This window comes from Syngnathoides biaculeatus, chromosome 15 (genome assembly GCF_019802595.1).
Source record: "Syngnathoides biaculeatus isolate LvHL_M chromosome 15, ASM1980259v1, whole genome shotgun sequence".
Taxonomy (NCBI): domain Eukaryota; kingdom Metazoa; phylum Chordata; class Actinopteri; order Syngnathiformes; family Syngnathidae; genus Syngnathoides; species Syngnathoides biaculeatus.
The window spans coordinates 1,443,212-1,458,041 of NC_084654.1; the positions used below are offsets into that span (position 1 = coordinate 1,443,212).

General features: G+C 42.8%; 1 protein-coding gene across 10 annotated transcripts in view; it reads left to right on the plus strand.

Moving 5' to 3' along the window:
• dicer1 (dicer 1, ribonuclease type III) overlaps positions 1-14,830 on the plus strand; it is a 266,759-nt gene that overhangs the window by 133,205 nt on the left and 118,724 nt on the right. For 9 of the 10 annotated variants that reach the window (XR_009798317.1, XM_061842862.1, XM_061842866.1 and 6 more), the window contains 2 exons: positions 11,058-11,271; positions 14,088-14,241. Coding sequence is in view for 9 of the 10 variants with exons in the window: in XM_061842862.1 (XP_061698846.1) it covers positions 11,058-11,271; positions 14,088-14,241 (368 nt within the window). In the remaining variant the exon portion in view is untranslated. Of the gene's footprint in view, positions 1-7,563; positions 7,888-11,057; positions 11,272-14,087; positions 14,242-14,830 lie in introns of those variants that run through there. The other variant, XM_061842869.1, reaches the window with a different exon arrangement.

The following is a 14,830-nucleotide window of genomic DNA, read 5'->3' on the forward strand; positions in this document are numbered from 1 at the left end:
CTAAACGAACCCACACCAACACGTGTTGTGGCAAACTGCAGCATCTCGCCAGACATTTTGCTTGCATCACTGTCACTTTTCACAAGGACCACGTTGACCACCGAAACGCGTCTGTCATCGGACCACCTTCCCTTTGTCATCAGCTTCGAAAAGGAAGTCGTCCATGTCGATTCCGAACGTCGTACCTGGTGTAAAGGCCAGCAAAGGCCTGGGGCCCGACAGCGTGTGTACTGTAATGCTCAAATACACAGGACCAGCCTGTCACAAGCTACTTGGCCGAACTGTTCAGCCTCTCGCTTTGGTCATCCATCATTCCTTCCATCTGGAAAGTCGTCAGGGTAATCCCTGTGCCAAAACCTGGCAAGCCACCGGGTGAGGCCAAATGATTTTGACCCATCACCTTGCTCTCCCCGGTGGCCAAATTGCTCGAAAGCCTCTTGCTCCTGACGGTTGTACAACATTTCCCATCAGCGCCTTCGCAACATGGCTTCAAAAAGCACCACAGCACAACCACCGCGCTCCATACCATCTCCGCCCAAATCGCCAACGGATTGAACATGCCGAAACCTCATCACCGTACCATGGGCCTGGACCTGTCCTCGGTTTTCAACACAGTCCGCCGAGCAACACTCTCCCAAACTACGCAAAACGCTGGCTTGCCGGGTATTTGCGTGGTCGTCAGGCCTTTGTCAAGTTTCACGGCGCCACAAGCCGCCACCGTCGCGTCAAACAAGGCGTCCCACAGTGCGTCCCACAGGGCGGTGTGCTGTCACCTGTTCTGTTCAACTCCTACATCAGCAGCATGCCAGCGCCGCAACCCGGCGTTCGCATCGTCTCGTACGCCGACGACATGACAGTGCTTGCATCCAGCCCGATCGTAGCTGACCTCGTCGTCACCCTGAATGCCCATTTGCCTCGCCTTATACAGTTGTTCATGGATCATAACCTCCAACTGTCGGCGCCAAAATCTACTGCAACCCTCTTCACCAACTGGAACGCCGAATTCAACCTCGACCGTGGAATTCAAATCTTCGGAAACACCATTCCAACGGTGAAGTAGCCGAAGCTGCTTGGTATGACTTTCGACACCCGTTTTACGTTCGCCACACACGCGAAGGACGTCAAGTCACGGCTGCACGGCCGAGTGAACGCCCTGAAAGCACTCGGTGGTGCCTCCTGGGTTGCCAACAAAGAGGTGCAAGCCACCAGTTACAAAGCCATCGGTTGGCCCCTTCTCAATTATGCCACCCCGATCTGGTCACCGAACCTAGCCGACAGCCATTGGAAGGAACTTCAGCCCAGCCAAAATGCAGCCCTCCGCTGCGTCACAACCTGCCACCTGATGTCCTCCACCGACCTCCTGCACATTGAAACCAAGACCCTGCCCGTCCGTCAACACAATGAACTGCTGTCGAGGCAGTATTTGCTTCAATGCCATCGACCAGGTCATCCAAACAGCGACCTGGTCCGTCGAGTCAGACCACAGCAGCGGTAACAGCGGACGGCTAGACGACCAACAATACAAGCGCGGACTAACTGAACTCCACACATCGGCCGTCACGAACACCTACAAGTCTAACATCGTCCTTGGGAGCTACCCGCCTCCCATTCACGACGACGAACGGTCTCTGCCTCAGGAAGCACGCTCCATCCTCGCCCAAGTACGCTCGGACTTCTGTCGCCTGCTCAATAGGTACAAACATCGCCTCGACGACACAGTTGCCGACGTCTGCCCGGACTGTGGCACCAGGCCACACGACACGCTCACGGCAGAAGATCTATGGCAGCGACGGACCGAGGTGGCCGCTTTCCTATGGCTATAACACTTTGGCGCGATTGTCTACGTCGACACAGCAACACTGTCACGCTGGCTATCACAACAACAACACAGCTAGGAAATCCAAGAAGTAGCTCCGTTAAGAAGCATATCAAGGTTCTGGCGTGGCCTAGCCAGTCTCCAGACCTATACCCAAGAGAAAATCTTTGAAGGGAACTGAAACTCTGTGTTTCCCAGCGAGAACCCAAAAACCTGTTTGATCTAGAGAAGATCTGTGTGGAGAAGTAAGCCAAAATCCCTCCTGCAGTGTGTGCAAACCTGGTGAACAACTACAGGAAACGTTTGACCTCTGTAATTGCAAACAAAGACTACTGTACCAAATGTTGGTTTTCTCAGGTGTTCAAGTACTTATTTGCAGCTGTTTCAAAATTGTTAAAAAATCCTACATTGTAATTTATTGATTTTTTTTCTTTTTAGATTATCTCTCTCACAGTGGACCTGCATCTACAATGAAAATTTCAGATCCCTCCATGATTTCTAAGTGAGAGAACTTACAATATAGCAGGGTGTTCAACTACTTATTTTCTTCAGTATATGTCCTGAAAAAAAAAAAAAAGCATTTGTGCCAGTTCCGCTGTCAAGGCGAACCGTGACAAGAAGGATCGAAGAAATGGTGGGAAATATAGAGCTTCAATGTAACGTGAAATGGTAAATTTTGACTTTTTTTTTTCCTTGGCTTTGGATGAGAGCTGTGACAGACTTAAAGATTATGGAGGAGCTGGCCACAATGCGTTCACTGAAAGGAACAGCAACAAGGAGCGATCTGTTTACGTATGTAAGTGCGTGCATAGACACACTGGGACCAAAATGGGACAGACTGGTGGGAGTCACAACGGACGGTTGTCCAAATTTAAAAGGAAAAAATGTTTGACTATTGAAACGTATGCAGTATAAAGTGACTGAAATCAACGCAGATCAGAAAGTGGTATTTCTACATTGTATTTTACATCAGTATGTGTTGTGCAAGTCAGTACTTAAAATTAACCATGTAACAAAATAGTCAAATCAGGCCTCCAGCACTGAATCACAGGCAGTTTGTTACACTTTTTAAGGAATATGAGACTGAACAAAGTGACCTCAGTTATCACACAGGTGTCCGATGACTCAGCCTGGGCAAAGTTTTTCAAAGATTTTGGAATCTGAAAATAGAGATTCAGGAGTTTTGAAAGATGAAAGGCAAAGACATCCCTGAGCTCTCTGATGATGATTGGTGGCAGATTTTGTATTTGCAGTTGATGTGACTGCACTGATGACTACACAGGAAGACCAAACTGCAAGGGAAGCGCTTTTTTTGTGAATGAAATGCACAACCTGATGACGGCTATTATAGCAAAGCTACAGTTTATTACAAGACAACTGGAGTGCAATAATGTCACTCACATGCAAACCTTGAAAGAAGTAACACCATCAACTGATCTCCTCCGCAGATACTCATCCATATTAGGAGCACTTCATGATGAGTTTTCAAGGCGATTTGAAGATCTAAGAACAATGGAGGGTGAAATGCACATGGTGTTAAGTCTCTTTACTTCCAATGTAGATAATGCACCCAGTGATGTCCAGCTGGAACTCATTGACTATCGGTCTGATGCACTACTGTCAGAGCACTTTACGTTACGATCACTGTTAGATTTTTATGCTTCTTAAAGGAGGAGACGTTTCTAAACATGATGAGACATGCTCAGAAGATATTTTTTCTCTCTGGCAAAACCTACATATGTGAGAAAACATTCTATGATGAAGTTCAACAGATCCAGGAATAGATCTTCTCTTACCGATGATCATCTGTCAGTTGTGCTTCGCATCTCTACCTCTGACATTCAACCTGACTTTGATGCACTTGTTAATGATCAACAGCGGCTTAAGTTCTCTCACTGAATAAGAAAAAAATAACTGAATAGCACCAAATGAGGTGATTAACCGAAAAATGTAGCCATTTTTTTATATTTCTGAGTCCAGAGAAATTGTGAGTGTGGAAAGAAAGTGAAGTAAGCGTTTTGGAATGGGTGGAGGAAGGTCTAAGGTTTGTTATGTGAGAAAACAGTCCCTACTCGGATGTAGGACGAAGTTTAAGGTTATGGTGAGGGAAGGCATGATCTACAATTTTGGGACACTGGTACTGAAGAGATAACAGGAAGCAAAGTTGCGAAAGAGCAGATGGCGAACATTTCTATATTGAGGCTCTTTTGAGAGAGACCAGGATGGATATTATTTGACATGAGCTTATCAGAGGGACAGCCGATGTTGGATATTTTGGAGATAAAGTAAAAGAGATCAGGTTTAGATGGTTTGGACACATCGAGAGGAGAGATTGAGTATATTATATGAGGTGCCATGGAAAATTTTGTCCCCGTCCTGATTTTTTGCATATCTATCACACACACATAGGTTTCAAATAATCAAACCACTCAGAGATCTTCTTTGTCACCCACAGCATGTCATCTTTTTCCATCTAAGCCTATCTCATGCATCTTCTTCTCTAACACCCACTGTCCTCATGTCCTCCCTCACAACATCATCACTCAGAGATAACCCCAAGAAATACAAAATGTAGTTTTCAAATGACAAATTTATTAAGGCACAAAAAAACTCTCAAACCTTTCTCACCCTCTATGAAAAGGTAATTGTCCCCTGAACCAACGTCTCTCTCACTCCTTGTTAAAACACTGACACTGTGACTAGCTACAAAGTTGGGAAAGGTGAGTTCAATTTCACAAGCCATATCCAAACTTGACTACCTTCATACTTGTTGACTCAAGAAATCTCTTTAATAGAACCTTTCAGAGAATGTTAAGTAGGCTACGACAGTGATCCTAAACCTTTTTAATCACTGCGGACCAGTCAATGCTTGACCATTTTTACTCCGAACCGTGGGAGGAGGCATTACTGAGATTGTTTGTATTAAATGTTGAATCGAATAAACATGATAATGAATCTTCTTCTTTTCCTTTCGGCTTGTCCCGTTAGGGGTCGCCACAGTGTGTCATCTTTTTCCATCTTAGCCTATCTCCTGCATCTTCCTCTCTAACTCCAACTGCCCTCATGTCTTCCCTCACCACATCCATAAACCTTCTTTGGTCTTCCTCTCGCTCTTTTGCCTGGCAGCTCCATCCTCAGCACCCTTCCACCAATATACTCAGTCTCTCGCCTCTGGACATATCCAAACGATCGAAGTCTGCTCTCATGAATCTTGTCTCCAAAACATCCAACTTTGGCTGTCCCTCTAATGAGGTAATTTCTAATCCTATCAGACCTGCTCACTCTGAGCGAGAACCTCAACATCTTCATTTCTACTACCTCCAGTTCTGCTTCCTGTTGTTTCTTCAGTTCCACTGTTTCTAATCCGTACATCATGGCCACTGTTTTGTAAACTTTGCCCTTTGTCCTAGCAGAGACTCTTCTGTCACATAACACACCAGACACATTCCGCCAGCTGTTCCAAGCTGCTTGGACCCGTTTCTTCACTTCCTTACCACACTCACCATTGCTCTGGATTGTCGACCCTAAATATTTGAAGACCTCCACCCTCGCTAGCTCTTCTCCTTGTAGCCTCACTCTTCCCCCTTCACCTTTCTCATTCTTGCACATTTATTCTGTTTTACCTCGGCTAATCTTCATTTCTCTCCTTTCCAGTGCATGTCTCCATCTTTCTAATTGTTCCTCTGCATGCTCCCTGCTTTCACTGCATATCACAATATCATCTGCGAACATCATGGTCCAAGGGGATTCCAGTCTAACCTCATCTGTCAGCCTATTCATTACCACTGCAAACAGGAAGGGGCTCAGAGGTGATCCCTGATGCAGTCCCACCTCCACCTTAAATTCTTCTGTCACACCTAAGGCACACCTCACCATTGTTTTGCTGCCATCATACATGTCCTGTACTATTTTAACATACTTCTCTGCCACACCAGACTTACGCATGCAGTACCACAGTTCCTCTCTTTGTACTCTGTCATAGGCTTTCTCTCGATCCACAAAGACACAATGTAGCTCCTTCTGACCTTCTGTGTACTTTTCCACGAGCATCCTCAAGGCAAATAATGCATCTGTGGTACTCTTTCTAGGCATGAAACCATACTGTTGCTCGCAGATACTTACTTCTGTCTAGCTTCCACGACTCTTTCCCATAACTTCATTGTGTGGCTCATCAACTTTATTCCTCTATAGTTCCCACAGCTCTGAACATCCCCTTTGTTCTTAAAAATGGGAACTAGAACACTTTTCCTCCATTCTTCAGGCATCTTTTCCCCCACTAGTATTCTGTTGAATAAGTTGGTCCAAAACTCCACATCCATCTCTCCAAATTGCTTCCATACCTCCACCGCTATGTCATCATCTTCTTACTAACTATTGCCACTTCCTGGTCCATCACAATTGCCTCTTCTACTCTTCCTTTTCTCTCATTTTCTTCATTCATCTACTTCTCAAAGTATTCTTTCCATCTATTTTGCACATTACTGGCACCTGTCAACACATTTCCATCTCTATCCTTAATCACCCTTACCTGCTGCACATCCTTCCCATCTCTATCCCTGTGTCTGGCCAACCTGTACAGATCCATTTCTCCTTCTTTCGTGTCCAACCTGGTGTACATGTCTTCATATGCCTCTTGTTTAGCCCTCGCCACCTCTACCTTTGCCCTACGTCACATCTTGATGTAGTCCTTTCGCCTCTCCTCAGTCCTCTCAGTGTCCCACTTCTTTGCTAATCTCTTTCCTTGTATGACTCCCTGTATTTTGGGTTCCACCACCAAGTCTCCTTCTTCCCTTTCCTACCAGAAGACACACCAAGTACTCTCCTGCCCGTCTCTCTAATTACCTTGGGTGTCGTAGTCCAGTCTTCCGGGAGCTTCTGCTGTCCATCGAGAACCTGTCTCACTTCTTTCCGAAAGGCCGCACAACATTCTTCCTTTCTCAGCTTCCACCACATAGTTCTCTGCTCTACCTTTGTCTTCTTAATCTTCCTACCCACCACCAGAGTCATCCTACACACCACCATCCTATGCTGTCGAGCTACACCCTCCCCTACCAATACTTTACAGTCAGTAATCACCTTCAGATTACATCGTTTGCACAAAATATAATCCACCTGCATGCTTCTACCTCCACTCTTGTAGGTTACTATATGTTCCTCCCTCTTCTGGAAATAAGTGTTCAAGACAGCCATCTCCATCCTTTTTGCAAAGTCCACCACCATCTTTCCCTCAAAGTTCCTTTACTGGATGCCGTACTTACCCATCACTTCTTCATCGCCCCTGTTTCCTTACAATCTGCACCAAACACAATTTGTTCCCTGTCTGGGATGCTCAGAACTACTTCATCTAGTTCCTTCCAGAATTTCTCTTTCAACTGCAGGTCACATCCTACCTGTGGGGCATAGCCGCTAACCACATTATACATAACACCCTCAATTTCAAATGTTAGTCTCATCACCCGATCTGATAGTCTTTTCACCTCCAAGACAGTCTTAGCCAGCTCTTCCTTTAAAATAACCCGTACTCCATATCTCTTCCCATCTTCTCCGTGGTAGAATAATTTAAACCCTGCTCCTAAACTTCTAGCCTTACTACTTTCCACCTGCTATTTTGGATGCACAGTATATCAACCTTTCTCCTAATCATCATGTCAACCAACTCCTGAGCTTTTCCTGTCATAGTCCCAATATTCAAAGTCCCTACACTCAGTTGTTGGCTCAGTGCATTCCTCTTTTTCTTCTGACGACAGATCTGGTTTCCTCCTCTTCTTTGTCTTCGACCCACAGTAGCTGAATTTCCACCGACACCCTGCAGGTTAGGTGCCAGGGGCGGGCGTTGTTAACCCGGCCCACGACCAATCCGGTATGGGATTCTTTGGATGAACACTCATATTTGTGTGGCACAGTTTTTAGGCCGGATGCCGTTCCTGACGCAACCCTATGCATTTATCCGGGCTTGGGACCGGCCTACAGATTACACTGGTTTGTGCAAAAATAGGGCTGAATTAAGCATGATAATGAATCATAATGTAACAATGAAATAAATAAAATAAAATACACGTGGAAAAATTAAAATCCAGCAATTCCACTTTTCTTTCTTTTATCTAAATATCCACATCATGAATGTTTTTTCCAATTGCTTAAATAAATTTGTCAGTTTGTACCATCACCTCTACTCTCCCCTCCGCCTCATTTTCCTTTGTTGGCGACCACAAGCCTAAAGCTGTCTGACTCTGGTGCACTATAGTAATGTTTAAACATGCCTTCAAAATCAGATACGCCACGAAAATTAATTTAAAGTACATGAAAATTTTAACTCACCATAACCCTTAATCAAGGTAACAATGACACCCAAAGTGTGTTCCAATGCCCACTCTATTCTGTTGTTTTGTTGTGGTTGCTGTCAATGTAGAAAACCCTGCTTGACACAGAAAGGATGATTGAAATAGCAACAGGGTTTTCAGTGATTTGGTGGCAATCTCCAGATATTATGCCATGACTTTAATCTAGAACATTGGCAAAATCGTCTCTAAAATACTTTTAAAGCGATCTCCAGCAGATGATCTTCTTGCACAGACATGCTGGATTCACCTGGTTTGTTGAAAAATGGGTCGATGATCCATAGCTTGGCAGTTCATGGGTCCTTTTTGGTTGGGAAGTAGTGCTTCAACTCTTTTAATAGCAAAAACAGGTGATTGTGCACCAGCTCCGAGAATGAAGGCTCATTCTCATTAAAAATCCCCACTAATATTTGAAACATGTCAAATATGCCTCTGGTCACGTTCACATTTTTTCTCATTTTGCTGCCTTTTCGAGGTAAGTTTTTGTCGCCCACGTGACTGAGATGTAACCAAGAGAAAGCTGGTCATTTTTCAAAATAAAAGATTGTTCAGACTCGGATAATAAATACAACGAAAAAAAACATTTCCTGAGGAGCCCGGAACCAATCGATCCACGGACTGGTACGGGTGGTTGGGGACCACTGGGCTACAAGAGCTAAAGAACCAATGCAACATGTCATGATCTGAAGAAATTCAAGAGTGAGAAAAAAAAGTGGTTGAAATCAATCAGTCTTGAAAAGGTTACAAAGCCATTTCCAAGGCTTTGTTGCTCCAGCGAACCACTGTCCGAGCGATTATCCACAAATGGAGAAAACTGAGAATAGTGGAAAACCTTCCCAGGAGTGGACAAACCACAAGAATTACACCTAGTGCAACAACGACTCATCCTGGGGGGGTAACCCTCAACGTTATCTAAAAATATGTTGATCTCGCTGGTCTCAGTTAAGGTCAGTGTTCAATAAGAAAGACAAGGCCAAAAATGGCATTCATGAGAGGTTTTTCAGGCAAAAACCGGTGCTGTCAGCAAAGAACACAAAAGCTCGTCTCACATTTGCCCAAAAACGTCTTGATGATCCTCAAGACTTTTGAAGACACATTCTCTGGACTGAAGAGTAGGAGGCCCATTGTATGTTGTGTAAAAATGGCACAGCATTTGATAAAAAGAATATTATGCCAACAGTGAAGCATGGTGGTGGCAGTGTGATAGTCTAGGACTGTTTTTCTGCCTCAGGACCAGGACAACTTGCTGTTATTTATGGAACAATGAATTCTGCTTTGTACCAAAAAATACTGAAGGAAAATATCTGGCCATGAGTTTGTGCACTCAAATTCAGATATTCTTGGATTTTGCAGCAAGACAACGATCCAAAACACATTAACACATCCACCTGTGAATTCCTAGAAAAAAAAATATATTAAAAAAAAAAAAATATATATATATATACAACAACAACAAAATTAAAATTTTGGAGTGGCCAAGTCACAGTCCTGATTTAAAGGGGAATTCCGGTGGTTTGGATTAACGTGTCCAATAGATCATGTCATAGGTACTGTATCTTGAAAATGTGATGTTAATCCTCTCTCTAATGGTGTTTTGAGAAGATTTTTATCGGCAATTACGAAGTTTCATGGGCGCCGTCATTTTGGCGAGTCACATGACCTCCGTGCACATATATGATGTATTCGATACGGCAACAAAGGCTAACTTACGTTGGGAAACAATTATGGATAGTGCTGATTTCTCTGATTTATCTTCATCTGATGAAGAAATAGAAGTATCGGTTGATCGGGAAGACGGAGGGATACGTCCATACAGATTTGAATCTTTGGCTGTAAATAATGTTGAATATTCCGATGGTTCTTTGGACTTGAATGACACCGAGTCTGACTACTTGAGGCCAACGCGTGGGAAATTAAGTGCGTAAACAAATGGTTGACTACAGATGCAGGAATACGTCCATACAGATTTTAACCTGTGGCTTTAAATAATGTTGAATATTCGGATGGTTCTTTGGATGGGAATGACGCCAGTCCGACTATGTGGAGGCCGATGTGCGGGACACACTATTCATCCATCCTATCGATTTTGGAGTGCGTTTAGGCCAGCCAGCGGAGGACACCACTCGTGGCCATGAAGGGATGGTAGAACACATCAGTGAAAGGTAGGCCTTATATTGTGTGAAAGGTTCTTTTAGCTAATAGGGTGGCCGGACATGAGGACAGTGGGTATTGAAGAAGATGCACGAGATAGGCTTAGATGGGAAAAGATGACACGCTGTGGCGACCCCTAATGGGACAAGCCGTAAGGAAAAAAAGAATTTCATCCCTAAATTTGAACTTCGGGGCCACTGCATTCTTTGAAAAACAGTCTCAAGCCCTGCAACCAAACTCCCTGACAACTATGTCAACACCCAGCACATGGCAAATACAAATAATTTTGGTCATCTAAATTGACCTAATGTGGGGAAAAAAATGTTTACAATAGTCTGATTTTATGTCAGACAGTGAGGGGGGAAAAGTGTGTCTTTTTATAAATTGTAGGGGTTTGGTTTCAACACTCCCTCCATTTTCCGTATCGCTTATCCCCTGGATGATGTGTTGGAGCCTATCCCAGCTGACTCAGTGCAAGAGGCAGGGTACACCCCAAACTGATTGCAACCAAATTGCAGAGCACATAGACAAACAAACATTCAGACCTACAGACAATTTGGAGTCTCCAATTAACCTACCATCCATGCACATGGAGAAGATGCAAACTCCACGCAGGCGAGGCTGGATATGAATCTTGGTCCTCGGGACTGTGATGCAGATGTGCTAACCAGTCATTCACTCTGTTCCCATTTCATTTGTACATTCTTGTCTTGATGTACTGGATATGTCATTCTTGTATCTGTTCACTATAGATCCCCCATTTTCCAGTCTACACACGGTCGGGTGAAGTGACCATCTCTATTGAGTTACAAAAGTCTGGCTTCAACCTCACCACCACTGAGCTTGAGCTCATCATTCGCCTGCACCAGTACATCTTCTCACATATCCTGCGCTTAGAAAAACCTGCATTGGAATTCAAGCCTACTCTTGCTGATTCTGCTTATTGTGTTCTACCTCTCAATGTTGGTAAGTGGATGTGCAATCAGAATTTACTATATTTTCCAGACTACAAGTCACAACACCCTTAAAATCCACAAAAACGAAGATAAAAACATATATAAGTCACACTGGGGTATAAGTCAAATTTTTGGGGAAATTTATTTAATAAAATCCAACACCAAGAACAGACATGTCATTTAAAATAAAAAAAAGCAACATTTTAAAATAAAAATAGGATAGAGGCAACAACAGGCTGGACCGTATGCTTACGTGACATGACACATAACACAACTGAGAACGTGCCTGGTATGTTAACGTAAGAGTTATTCTGATAACTATAGCATAAATAACATAATAAAAAGTTTACCAAAACCATCTGTGTCACTCCAAATGTCCGGTAACTAAAATCCAATGAAATCTTCATCCTCTGTGTCACTTCTAAACAAGTCCGCCAAGTCCAGAGGTAGATGACGCGCCGCTTCCTCTTCTATGTCACTTACGTCAGACTCATTGTCAACGCCAGTTACAAATAGTCAAATAGCATATTCCAGCCTTTCTGAATCCTGACAGGATGGTTTTGGTGTCACGGAAGCCCATACTTTGTCAAGCCAACCAATGATTTCCCAGAAAGTTACATGGCAGTTTCACCCGAAAGCTGTGCTCTCCATCCGTCATCAGATACACGGGCCTATAGTGCACTTTTATGGTTGCCAGTGTGAGAATAACAGATAAGTGACTCGAAAAATGGATGGATGGATGTAATAATGTTAATAATTTCACATACAAGTCACTCTTGAGAATAAGTTGCACCCCCAGCCAAACTATGAAAAAAACACTGTGACTTATAGTCCAGAAAATATGGTACTTTTTAATGTGGATAATGTGAAATGTGTTTGCATTTATACTTGGGGTTCAAAATACTTGACAAATTTTATGTCACTGATAAAAAAATTATGGAAAAATTGTACACACACTCAGGTGTGGACAAAAGTTTTGGGAATGACAAATATTATTTTTCAAAGGTTTACCACCTAATTTTTCATGTTTTTTTTAATGTATGTACGCCAGAATGTTATGAAAAGTGATCCGATGAATTGAAATTAATTGCAAAGTCCCGATTTGCCATGAAAATGAAATTCTGCAAAAGATACAGGGATTGAACTACTGAGGACTGGAGTAAAATAATTTTCTCTGATGAATCCCCTTTTTGATTGGGGCATCTGGAAAAAAAGCTCATCTCTAGAAGAGCATGGAAGTGCTGCCATCCCCACTGTGTCATGCCAACAGTAAAGCATCCTGAGACCATTCATGTGTGGAGTTGCTTCTCAGCCAAGGCACGAGGCTCACTCACAATTTTGCCCCAAAAAACACAGCCATGAATAAGGAATGGCGCCAAAACATCCTCTAAGAGAACCTTCTTCCAACCATCCACAAACATTTGGGTGACGAACAATCCCTTTTCCAGCATGATGGAGTATCTTGGCCATAAGGCAAAAGTGAGAACAACATGGCTCAAAGAGAAAAAATGACATTTTGGGTCCATGGCCACAAACCTCCCCAGTCCTTAATTCCATTGGAGAATTTGTGGTCAGTCCTTAAGAGCAATGTTCCCTCTAAGAAGTGCAAATGCTCAATTGCGCACGGGTCGCTCACTCAGCGCACAACAAAACCTATCCAGCGCAGTGAACACATTACAAATGAATTAAAGATCTAACTTTTTTTCTGTATCACTTTGCTGTGTAATTTTGAGTGACAGGTGTCCAGCCAATCATACGCTACGATGCAACACTCCATAACGTGCGACGGAGTTATCTTTTATCATGGCGAAACGAGCGGGGAGTGAATGAAAATTGATTCCCCAAACCAAAGTAAAAAAGATGGAATGGCTGTTGGAGTATGTGCAAATAAGACGGTAAAACAAGCGGGGAAACTGGGTGAGATCTTTTCTTTTTCAAGTGAGAAAGGTCTGCTCTGCAAAACATGCAGTGGAGTTAAAGTTGTGTGTGAGATTTCCCATGGAAAAAATATTTACTAAATGGAAGCTGCACCACCTCAAGCGACAGATTCAGCAGAAAAGTCATTTTAATTGCTGTTGGAATTATATGAAGACTCAAGATGGAAAAGGGATTGGTACATTATTGCGGGACAGTGCAAACGACCGGTAGAAAAAGAACGAGCTGACACACACACACACACACCACACACACACACACACACACACAACACACACACACACACACACACACTAAAATCTTACCCTTGGCAAGTTAGTTCTCATTGACAAAAATTTACTTGCCATTAAAATTAATGCATCAATGCTGTCATTTCAACAAATCCACAATCACATGGCAAAATACATGAGTATACCAGAAAGCTGGTGAAGCAAAAACTTTGCCTTTGAATTTCTGAATTCAATCAATTAGATAATTAATATTGCTCAAGGGTATGACCAACCGATTTTGACAAACTCCAAGCATTGATTCTGTAAGAATGGCCTGCCATCTGTTAACATGTGGCCCAAAAGTTAATTGACAGCATGCCAGGGTGCCAAGTCTTGAAAAACACCGCAAATATTCACTCTATGCATAAATTACATTTCATAGAATTATAACATTTTTGTAATTGTGCTTAATAACAAAGATCTAAAAACAGTGAAAACCAATACTCGTTATTCTCAAAACGTTTGCCCACGACTGTTTGTTTGTGTGTGTGTGTGTGTGTGTGTGCACGTGTGTGTGTGTGCACGTGTGTGTGTATGCTATAAAAATTGACACTCATTTTGGAGATTATTTAAATATACTGGAGAAAATTATGTTTGATTCTATTTCAATTGTTTGTTGTAGTTGGCATTTCCAACACACTAGATATGGACTTCAAGTTCATGGAGGATATTGAAAAGTCTGAGGCTCGAACTGGCATTCCAACTACACATTACACCAAACAGAACCCCTTCACCTTCAAACTGGAGGATTATCAGGATGCCGTCATCATTCCAAGGTACTTTTTTTTTTTTTTTAATTGTATTTTTTACAGTGTCTGTAGGAGGGTACGCCCTATATGTGAGCAGCAACTACTTGGAGAAGGACCTTGGAGAAGAATGAGGGTTTATACAAGATTTCAGCTTGAAGTTAGCAGGGCCAACATTTTTTAGGGAGGGTTTTTACTCAGTGGCAGTTACTTGTAAAATGGTAGGTGTACTTGATTTATCATCGTTAATCTGTTGATTAATGGCAGGGATGTAGGTTAGTTTGATTGCACAGTTGGGATTTTAGCTGATTGTTCAAAGTGTACTCAAAACAAAATTTAAAAGGTCCAGATCAAGAGAATTTCTAGAAGCAAGCGATCTGTAAAATCAGCGAGTTTCTTAATAGATTGTGATATTTTTTTAGTAGCCTGACCGTAATTGTATCTACATCTGCCTGGAACCAGTATATCAGTCCAATCCCAAAACATTTTAATATTATTATAGTAATGTTACATTCATATACTATTTATCACGGTACTCTAGGACGCTTCTCAATCATGCCAAGTTGCACATAATGAAACAAATATTTATGACTTCTCATATGTCCAGTTGTGCTCTTAA